Source organism: Mastomys coucha, unplaced genomic scaffold (assembly GCF_008632895.1).
Source record: "Mastomys coucha isolate ucsf_1 unplaced genomic scaffold, UCSF_Mcou_1 pScaffold14, whole genome shotgun sequence".
NCBI classification, from domain to species: Eukaryota; Metazoa; Chordata; class Mammalia; order Rodentia; family Muridae; genus Mastomys; species Mastomys coucha.
In genome coordinates, this window is record NW_022196896.1 from 135,587,627 (window position 1) to 135,598,258 (window position 10,632).

General features: G+C 41.4%; 1 protein-coding gene across 3 annotated transcripts in view; it reads right to left on the reverse strand.

Moving 5' to 3' along the window:
• Window positions 1-2,970: 2,970 nt before the first annotated feature.
• The window catches only part of LOC116088890 (myosin regulatory light chain RLC-A), a 10,207-nt gene continuing 2,545 nt past the window's right edge, over window positions 2,971-10,632 (reverse strand). The window contains exons 1-4 of one of the 3 annotated variants that reach the window (XM_031368716.1): window positions 10,415-10,606; window positions 5,568-5,766; window positions 4,939-5,100; window positions 3,219-3,470 (exon numbers count right to left, since the gene is read on the reverse strand). In XM_031368716.1, coding sequence (XP_031224576.1) covers window positions 3,298-3,470; window positions 4,939-5,100; window positions 5,568-5,751 — 519 coding nt within the window. In that variant the 5' untranslated portion in view covers window positions 5,752-5,766; window positions 10,415-10,606 and the 3' untranslated portion in view covers window positions 3,219-3,297. Of the gene's footprint in view, window positions 3,471-4,938; window positions 5,101-5,567; window positions 5,767-10,414; window positions 10,607-10,632 lie in introns of those variants that run through there. The other 2 variants (XM_031368714.1, XM_031368715.1) reach the window with 2 other exon arrangements.

The window sequence follows — 10,632 nt, forward strand, 5'->3', positions numbered from 1 at the left end:
AAGGTAGGAACAACATGGGTATCCAGCATTGAGTATCCGTGTACTATTGCTGAGCAGTACGTACAAAACAAATACAACGGTAGGGGCCAGCAAGATGGCACAGCAGGTAAAGAGGTCCCTGATTCTCAGGGCCCACAGAGAACAACCAACTCCTTCAATTTGTTCTCTGAGCTCCGTATGCAGGCACCAGGAAAAGAGCAGCCTCCTCCTCAAAGTAGTAGATAAAATGTAAATTAAATAATCCTCCAAATAAATTGAGGGTGGCTTTAAATCTGCGCTTGAAAATCAGGGACTGGGAATTTGTAAATCAGAGGTGAATAATTTTTGTTTTTAATAGGCGCCAGGTGATGCTGATGCTGTATCTGGTCATGAGTATTTATTCTTTCCCTTCGATCCCATTTGTCCTCAAAAGTCATTGCTTAAATAATTATGTTTCTTATAAAATTATGGCACTTTTATAGAGTTTGTTACAGAAGTCTACCACCACATCCTAAATCCTCACTCTAGGCAATGTAAGAGCAGTTAATGAGCAGATTCCGTGGCACATGCCATTAATCCTGGCATCCCAGTGGCAGGGAAACAGGCAAATTTAACATAGCAAAAGCCAAAACCAGAGTTCAGCCAGGGAGGTGGGTTAGTAGCTAAGAGTACTTGCTATGCAAACAAGAGGGCCCAGGTTTGAAGTCCCAGCACTCACCTACGAGCCAGGCTTCTCCTCTTTCCAGGGACCCACTAATGAGCAAAACAAGAACTGCAATTTGAATATCGGCTGCATTCACACACACACACACACCCCTTTTCCACTTTTCCAATTTTTGTAGCAAACTTAGAAGGAAGCGTTTCAGGTGAGGAAGATGATTTTTAAAACAACCTGGCCACCACGTGAGGGCGCAGATCTACTTGGGTACCAGGTGGAGTTTATTCAACCACACCCAGCTCCAGATAGATGCTGCTTTTAATCATAAAGGTGCCACTATGAGCAGCATTAATTTATTTTATAAATGAATAAATAGGTCAACAAAGAATAAGTCGCTTGCCTAAGGCCATAAAGCCAAGATGTAGCAAAATTGCTGAGAAAGGTCTCGTTTGGTGGTGGCAGCAGCTCAGGCCTTTAATCCCAGCACTAGGGAGACCTGGAGTTCCTGGACAGCCAGGGCTGCACAAAGAAACCCTGGAGGGGGGAAGGTAGTGGAAAAAACACCTGTCTGCCAGAGCCCCAGGCGAGTCAAATCCAGTGGGCTCCTTTACACGTCCCTACATCTGTGACTTGATACTACCCCTCCTCCCTCCTAAAACTAGCTTTCTAAATGTTTTGTGGCCTATACCCTCTGAAGTTCTCTAGTCAGGGTTTACCCAATCCTAAACTTCTTGTTGGTCCTCAGTCTCACATTTGATAGAAAGCGGTTCCCTTCTCAGAAACTAAGCTTCCACCTGTCTCTTATGCAATCACATTCACTTCCTGGCCTTTAAGTCTCGGGTTCCTTGACCAAACTCAAGTTTGGGCACTTGAGTCCAGTGGCAGCACAACTGTAAGGCAGGTGTGTGGTCTGCTGGGGCTCTGACTCAGAGGGTTAACCTTGAGGGCCTTCTCACGATGGTCCTGCTTTCAAGCCCACTGCTAGAGGAGATTCTTAGAGCTTTTCATTGGCAGCCATTCTTGCTTAAGCAAAGCCCACGAAGCAGAGAATCCTACTAGCGAATTTAGAGACTTAATTCATACAGGATCGACCACCTACTGTTCCTAACAGCTATGTAAGGGGCTGCCCGGATGGAAATGGATGTTGCAAGAGAGAATTTTAGTGGCACTTTTTTTCCTACAGTAGAAATAATTTTACTCCTCACTGAAGATTTATTAGCATGACAGAGATGATACATTAGGGCTTTCTTTTCCCTCCCCCTTCAGTAAAAGTGGAAATTCAACAAGACTCTAATACTCAGTGGATAAGCTGAAAAAAAGTATTTTGCTTAAAAATCTAATGAAATTCAAGCAGGAGATTAGGGCAGATTTCTGTGACTCTAATCTTGAAGAAAGCAAAGAGTAGGTGTTACTAATTACTAGCCCCCCACCCCCCACCCCTATTCTACAGGACTGGCATTACTGGGTTAAAGCCTCTGGCTCTATAACCCGCTGCTCCAAGGCATTCCCTAATTGTTTATCAAATGAGGTAATGGTTTCCCTCAAGGAGTCTTTCAATAGCATAAAAGTTTGAAGCACCCCTCCCTCCTTGTTTCAAACCTTTTTACACTTAGGACTTTTTGAAACATTAGAAACTAAACAGAACAAAAGTGTTTTCCACTCCCTAATTAACAGGGCAACAGCCCTCAATTATCAAAAATAACCCAAGTTATTTTTAGGGTTGAAACAATGACCTCACTTTCCCAGGCATGCAGCCACAGCTGACTGTGGGTAGGTCAGGAATGTCTAAAATTCAGATGGACTTATGAGGAATCTCTGCATAAACAAACATGGTCTTTTAATAGGGGTTGTTATAATAAGGAAAAACTGTATACAACAAAAAAATACTATATTTCCAACAGCTGGAAACACAGAGAAATATGTCGTCCTGTTTGTTAAAAGCATTCCAAAGAACCTTTTAACTAAAACAAATGAAAATCAGTGTGCTCAGTGGCCTGCTCTTATTTTAGTGGCAGGAAGTAACGCACAGAAGTTTGAATGGGAAGAGGATTGTCAAACTCCTGTCTGAGCTACTCCAGGGGTCACAATTCTGCAGGAATTATTTTCCAAAAGAAAGACAAAGTCTAGGGCACCCAACAAGGGCTTTATCTGATTTCCTTGGAGGGAGAAATAAACAGGAGCAGAGGAAACCAGCACTGCTTTAAAAACACAACAAGGAACACTGGAGTCGAGCAAACCCTGATAGGACTGTCATTCACCTCATCTACCGTGCTCAGAGAGAAAGACGCAAATAAAACTAAAAGTCAAGTGGCAAATAACGCTAAACAACTAAGTATTTTATCAGAAAGTTTAATTATCATTCAGAAAAAATTGAGTGGAAAACTTTCTCTGAAAAAATATATTGACTCTATGGGCTGCAGTTATTACAAGGGACAAGACTGCCTGTAAGTTAAATTACCTTACTTTCTCATTGGATAATGACAGAAAGTCCCATTTCCAGTCTGATCATAAAGGTACACATGGCCCAAAGTGGCTGAGAATAAATACAAAACAAGAAAGGCAAAAAGCAGTAAAGCTAGAGCATGCAATGGGCTCCAGGAGAAAATTCTCAGAAATACCCCAATGGCAACAGGGAACATTTAGCTGAAAGCCGCAGCTCTTCAGTCATCTTTGTCTTTTGCTCCGTGCTTGAGGATGCGTGTGAACTCGATGTAGTTGAAATTCCCCTTTTTGTCAATGGGGGCCTCCCTGTACAGCTCGTCCACTTCCTCGTCTGTGAAGCGGTCGCCCATGGTGGTCAGCAGCTCCCTCAGGTAATCCTCCTGGATGGTGCCTGGAGGGCAAAGAATGGAGGATCAAAACAGCCATACTCACTTCATAGCCTAAGTACTTCCACCAGCCCTGGAAAGGCCAGTGGAGACAACCAGCTACTGAGTGTGGTTACTCGGCTCTGTCTGTCTGCCCCACATCCTTGCTGTGGCTTGTGATCAGCACAAGGCTGTACCTATCACACAAGCCAATACAACAGGTGCCTTGTAACCTGCCACCTGACATCATTTTCATAAACTCACATGCCAAAAATAAGGTCATTACTTGTGGAACAGAAGTAGAACCCTGTGTCAGCACTCTTTGCTAGCACTGGGCATTTTAAAGGGTTCCCCAAGTAACTTGTAGAACAATGATTAAGAACCCTTAATATACTATAGGTCAAAAATAAATGAAACACAGGGGCTTAGTCATGGAGCAAGAAAGAAAAGACTCTGACAACTTCCTGGTGTATGAAATTAATATGCTAAGAATACATTTCTCAACAAACAAAATAAGATTAGAAATGAAACTTCAGCCGGGCAGTGGTGGCACACGCCTTTAATCCCAGCACTTGGGAGGCAGAGGCAGGAGGATTTCTGAGTTCGAGGCCAGCCTGGTCTACAGAGTAAGTTCCAGGACAGCCAGGGCTACACAGAGAAACCCTGTCTCAAAAACAAAACAAAACAAAACAAAAAAGAAAAGAAAAAAAAAAGAGAAAAGAAACTTTCATTCCTACATAATAAAAAAAAATCCCTAAAATCTTAGAAGTGTAGCGTTGTAGAAATAAATCATTAACTCCAGCCACCTCACGTGATTGGCACTTAAGTTAACTGTGGTTGGGAATAAGCGTACAACTAAAATGTACCAATCAAGCATGTGTCAAGAGAGAGACAGGAAAGATTTAATGCATGGAAAGAAAATAAAGGCTTACTGTTTTTAGGAGCCAAGAAATTCTACTAAAAAACATAAATAAATAAACAAACTAAAATCACACTCACGTGTGCTCATGTGAGCCTCTTTTGTGGGAGAGGACCACGTATGTGAACATCAGAAGAGAGCCATACTGTGGAGATTACTGAGAGCTAGAGCGAGGAGGCCATGTCTATGTCAGCTGCCCATGACACTCCCTGGCATTTAAGACTAGCCTAGGCAAGGCAGGTTAGTCAGAGGTGTCTTCCCTCTCTACACACAAGGCAGAAATGTTGGAGAATGTGCCCACATGCTTTCTCTTCTGCCAAAAGACTGGGCATTCCTGTAGCTAACAGTTTTTGTTTGTTTAATGGTTTGTTTTTTTGAGATACAGTTTTCTTACTAGATAGCACAAACCAATGAACCCCTGAAAACCACCGATACTTAAGGGAGGACCAGTAAGGTGACTGAGGAGCACAGGCCAGAAAGCTGCAAAGAAAACCTCTACACAGTGCCAATTTACTACACTTAAAGTCACTAATATCCTGCTACATAACTAATAAACTTTGTGATTAAAGGCTTACCGATCGCTTCCTCATCAAAGCAAGCGAAGGCATTTCTGATGACGTCCTCGGGGTCAGTGCCATTCAACTTCTCTCCAAACATGGTGAGGAACATGGTGAAATTGATGGGGCCCGGGGCCTCGTTCATCATGGCATCCAGGTATTCATCAGTTGGATTTTTTCCTGAATAAAAGGAGCCACACTCATAACCACATTGGGAAATGCACCAATTATTAATCACAGTAAACATTCTAGCAGGAAATAAAAACATTTGGGTTTATGACAGCAAAACTAGGGAGGGGGTCACGTGCACATTGAGAGCAGGTGCCCACACAGAATCCAAAGGAGCTGGCATCTATCTCCCTGCAGCTGCAGTTACAGGTGACTGAGCTACTGAGTATGAGTGCAGGGCCCCAAGCCTGCATCCTCTGTGAGCAATATGCACTCTTACCTCTCAGCAATCTAGCTCTTCAGTCCGTACTTTCTCAAACACCAACCCACATGCATGTAGGAACAGAGATACACACAGTCCTCCAGTTCAATCCAGAGATAGGTATAGGAATATTCATGTGCCCAGTAGGAAACACTGCTTCATGAAAACATTTGAAGGAAATTCTACGAAATACATCAGCATTGCAAGTAGACATTACCCATTGAAGCCAGCATGTCATGCAGGTCCTCCTTGTCAATGAAGCCATCCCGGTTCTGGTCGATCATGTTGAAGGCCTCTTTGAACTCCTGGATCTGGGACTGGTCAAACATGGCAAACACATTGGACGTTGCGCGCTGAGGGCGCTTCTTGGTGGTCTTGGTCTTTGCCCTTTTGCTCGACATGGTGACGGTTAAATCCTAGTTAAGCAAGAATTCAAGAGGAATAAAATAAGTACCTAAGATTACTAAGTATGAATCAAGATAGTGATTAACAAAAATAAGTGGAATTGTCTTTATATATGCTTGAGACTACTCAGTCAGTGCCATGTTTCAGTGGGGTGACATAACTGGGTAAAATTTTCATCCCAACAACCAAACTAAAAGGGAAAAACCAGTCTTGGAGTTTTGAGTTTATTCTCTCTTAAAAGTTGAAATTTAAAAGTAAAATAAAATAAAGATTCCAATCAACATCAAGTTAAAGCAAACGGCACATCAAAATTACATATCCCCACTATCACCATGAGCTTAACAACAAAAGAAAAATGAAAACCAAGGAGTGGGTGTACATGGGTTGGGAAGTAGATATATAGGAAACAGCAGTTCTCATACAAGGGCACAATGTGGCTGCTAGGAAACAGTAATTCATTTTCAGAACCTTATCCTTCTGTAGCTCACATCTAAATTAGTTCGACCCACCTGGCCAGAGAAGGGAAGTGGCAAGGCTGACTGACTGAACAGGTCTCCCCTCCTACTCTCTAAGACAAATGTTATTCTTCCACATTCAGATAACACTTCAGAATGCACCCACAATTGAGGGTTATTCAAGAACATTTTGATGAAAGGCTAACGTAAAAGCAAAGATGTGAAGTAAGTTCACTAAGAGCGAAGTCTTACAGACTTAACAGTACTTTATACAGACCTGTTCCATCAACTGTAGCTGCACTCATCCACTAGTTATAGCTAATGCTTCTCTTTTGAAATCAAAGCACAAGTTGTAAAGCAATTTCATTTAAAGAACACCTTAAAATCACAGATACTATCTTTGTTCTCTAATAAATTTATCCCTGTAAAACTTAAAAAATATAATTTTTCCAGTGAACACCAACTTTAAAACAATATAAAATGTTTGAAGTGGAGAATCCCATAGTTACTAGATAATAAAATCCTGGCATACCATTCTTCAGAGCTGAAGTGGAGATGACAGAGTGCAGAGTCCTGATCAGCAGGACTAAGACACTGCGGAGTTATATTCTCCAGGCAGAGCTAAAACAGGCACTACTGACTTCACTCTGACCAAGATAACAATTTTAAAGCTTACGTTCTGAAAACAACATTCAGCCACGATTCGGCAAAGCACCATGCCCTTGCTCTAAAAATAAGACTGTGGACTGCAAAGAATGAACCGCTACCTAGATTGCAGCACCCGAAGTGACCCTTAGAATGTTTCCTACGAGTTAAAAAAACAAAACAAAACAATTTCTTACATTCTTTCCTTGATTACAACACACCAATAGACTAAAACTATGGAAACAATTAAAAAAGTTCCACACACATTGCTTTTTACCTAAATCAGCTTTCAGATTTAATAGGATAGTCACAACTCCAGTTATCTACCACAGGACGGTACAGCAGAATGAGTCTGGAAAGATCCCATAATTGCAAGGCAATTATGTAGTCTCAAATTTCTACTTTTATTTATCCTTTGAGACTGTCTTTTATAACCTATTGTAACCATTCATGAGTGTGTATTTTCAATCTAATGTGCTCTGGAGGCTGTACATCTCATTTACTACATAAGGCTGTATTCTTCCCTTCTGAGCTAAATGGTTTAACCACCAGGCCACGAGGGGAACATCATTACTGTCTCTTAAATGTGCTCAAGAATGTGCAGACAGTACACATATGTACCAGTTCACATCTCTTCAATATTTTAAGCACAGCATGTCTTTGCAAGTCAAAAACCATCTTCAAAAATAGCCTGTTTTATATGACAATACTGTCCCTTTTCTCCCAATGACCCTGGAATGTCAGTTATTTGAAAAATTGATGAGAATCACAGGTCAAATAGCTGAGGAAGATGAATTTTTTTACATCTACAAAATTCTCATGTAAAACTACATTTGATGGGGGTACTCTTAAAATTCCTTTATAAAAATGCTTTAAGCATTAAAAGTAACATGTAATTCTTAATATTTCCTATTGCTTAAAGCATGCATTTAAAAATTAGTAAATGCATTATGAAGTAGCAGAAAAAAGGTTTTATCTAGCATCAACAATAGCTTCACACAGAGCTTTAGCTCATTCCATACTTAATTCAACTGTATTAGGACCAGCTGATTATATTAATGTATATCAAATGTCATTAGCATTGAACACTTATCAAAACTTTAAAAGTGTAAAGCACATATGTGACCTATCTTAGAAGTTAAAACAAAGCAGGAGAGGAATGCAATGCAATGATTGGTTCAACTTAGGCAATGAGCTACATACTTCCCATTCCAGAGGAATGACTCAAGTTAAAACAATACATAAAGGTAATGAAAAGTGAAGCGGGTGGAGGAGAATGCTTTAATGCTAACACTGGGAAGCAGCCAAGGATATACGTTGAGACCCTATCATTAAACACTGAGACTGCAGAATGGTCCCCTTATTTCTACAGGGTCAGAGAGGAAACTACAAACCCATTATCATTTGGAAGTGACATTATCACTATCCTTAAAATTAAGATCAGATGTTTGTCTTACTTCAACAAGTTAATTCTGTCCAAATCTGGTAATGTGATGTTAAGCAGGTTACTCCCTAGGCCTCAACTCTTTCAAGATGACATTGATTCACAGGTCTCCCGAACAGAAACCTGGAGCTTCACAGGCAGGACATGGCCAAATACCCAACTACACAAAACATCACCAGTCTACAAGCATGGTCAGAATAAGCTCAGGTAAAGGAGCATGGTGACATCAGAGAGAATCCTTGAGGGTGGCAGTATCCTCTTTGCTGTGGTTCTGAAAAAGTGAAGCTGTAAAACAATGCTCAAGTTAGCTTAAAAAGTTAGAGCAAAATAAAACTGCAAATATTAGGGTTTATGTCAGGATCACCTGAGATCCTCACTTTGAAAGCTTTGTTAATGTCTTTGGTATGAAACTTTAAAAAGCAGGAAGATTTGCTGGCTGGCCTTCTGTCAAGCATCAGAAAGTTTCAGAGCATCAAAAGAGAAGGAAGGGTAAGGGTGATCAAGAGGGTTTCTGTTTACAGATGGGATGGAGTATAACATTGTTTTAAACCGAGACGGTGTTGTAGCAATGCATGTTGTATGGTGTGGGCTGTTTGTTTTCCAGTTCTGCCTCATGTAAGCACTCAGACTCATGTATGCCAGGTAAGTTTTGTGTTTTAGCAGTTTACTGAATGGGAGCTTCATGCTTAAGGAAGACGTCAGACTATGAAGACAACCCAGAAGAGGCCTTCTACACATGCCAAGGGCAACCCGATTTCACAGTCTTTAGAAATGTAGACTTGAGCTGGGCAGTGGTAGTGCACGCCTTTAATCCCTGCACTTGGTCCAGGACAGCCAGGGCCACACAGAGAAACCCTGTCTCGAAAAACCAAAAAAAAAAAGTAGACTTGATAGAAACTACGGCACCTAGGTTTTGAAAAAGCTAGAGCTGGTGTGATGGCTCATAACTGGGTTTATAATCCTAGCCCTTGAAGTAGGAAGACCATTTCAAGTTCCAGGCCAGCTTGGGCTAAAAGGAGACCCTCTCCAAAAGAACTAACAAACAAACAACAACAATAACAAAAAAGCAGCCTATGAAACCTTTTAAGTAGGACTAATCCATACTAAGATGTATATCTTAAATTAAATAGTAGATTCTCATGTGCCTAAACTGGTAATAGATGTAAACGCTAGAAATTCTTAACAGAACATCTAAACTAAGCATACTTAGTTAATACCTTTTAATAAAAAAACTCTCTTAAAACTTAAAAATATATCCTTTGGAATACTCCCATCTCAAAATTTCAGTGTGCTAGCACCCAAGTATTTGGCCTGCTTCGAAATCCAGATCAAATCTATATTATTTAGTCAGTGCATTTCTTACAGATGAGATGGGGGGAAGACTCAGTTTTTAAAAGTTTTTATATTTTCTTCTCGAAAAAACAAACAAACAAAAAAGTATCTCTCCCCCCCCCCCTCTTTTTTGAGACAGGGTTTCTCTGTGTAGCCCTGGCTGTCCTGGAACTCAGTCTGTAGACCAGGTCGGTCTCGAACTCAGAAATCCGCCTGCCTCTGTCTCCCAAGTGCTGGAATTAAATGCATGCGCCACCACTGCCCGGTTTAGTATATTTTCAAGTTGGTATTCCAGTCTCAAGGAAAACCAAGTCTTTTATTTCTTAGGCACACTTCCGGTTGAAGAGTCAGCTTGGATTTTCCTAGACAGCCACACCCAAAAGTTCTGAGCACCTTTTAAAAAGTCATTAGTTGCCAGGACTGACTTGTCAACTATACACCTCACTTTTGACAAAATGCTTTTCTAATTAATCCTCATCAAAGACCATCCCGAAAAAAAAAAAAGAAAATACCAGCAATTTTAGTGAAGATTCGCTTTCGTCACCTTTTGATAAAAGTTTTGCACTTCAGAAGTTAAAAATCTTAAAAGGTCTCTAAAGATCTAATAATATATTTTTATATGCCTAGTGAAAGACTCTTAATAGCACTCCTCTGTAGAGTCGACTTCGACCCCTCGACGGGCAAACGAAGCTCCAATCTCTCTGTTCAAATACCGGTTTAAAAAGTTTTCAGAGGGGCGCACACTTGAGCTGCAACTTTGAACGGGTTCCTCCTGCTACTAACCGTAGCCGCGCAGCCGCATCGACAGCTGCCCAGGGTGGCTGTGCTATGGCTTTATCCGCACACTCCCTCGATCCCCGCAAGTTTACGTTAGCAACCTAACAGAGCTCCGGAGTCAGCCGTGGGGCTCTGGTTTCGCGGGTAGGCAGTGGTCCAAAGCGCGCGGTGCCGGCGAGCTCAGCGCCCCGGTCCTCCCCCGGCTCGCGCAGGGTTTCCACGGG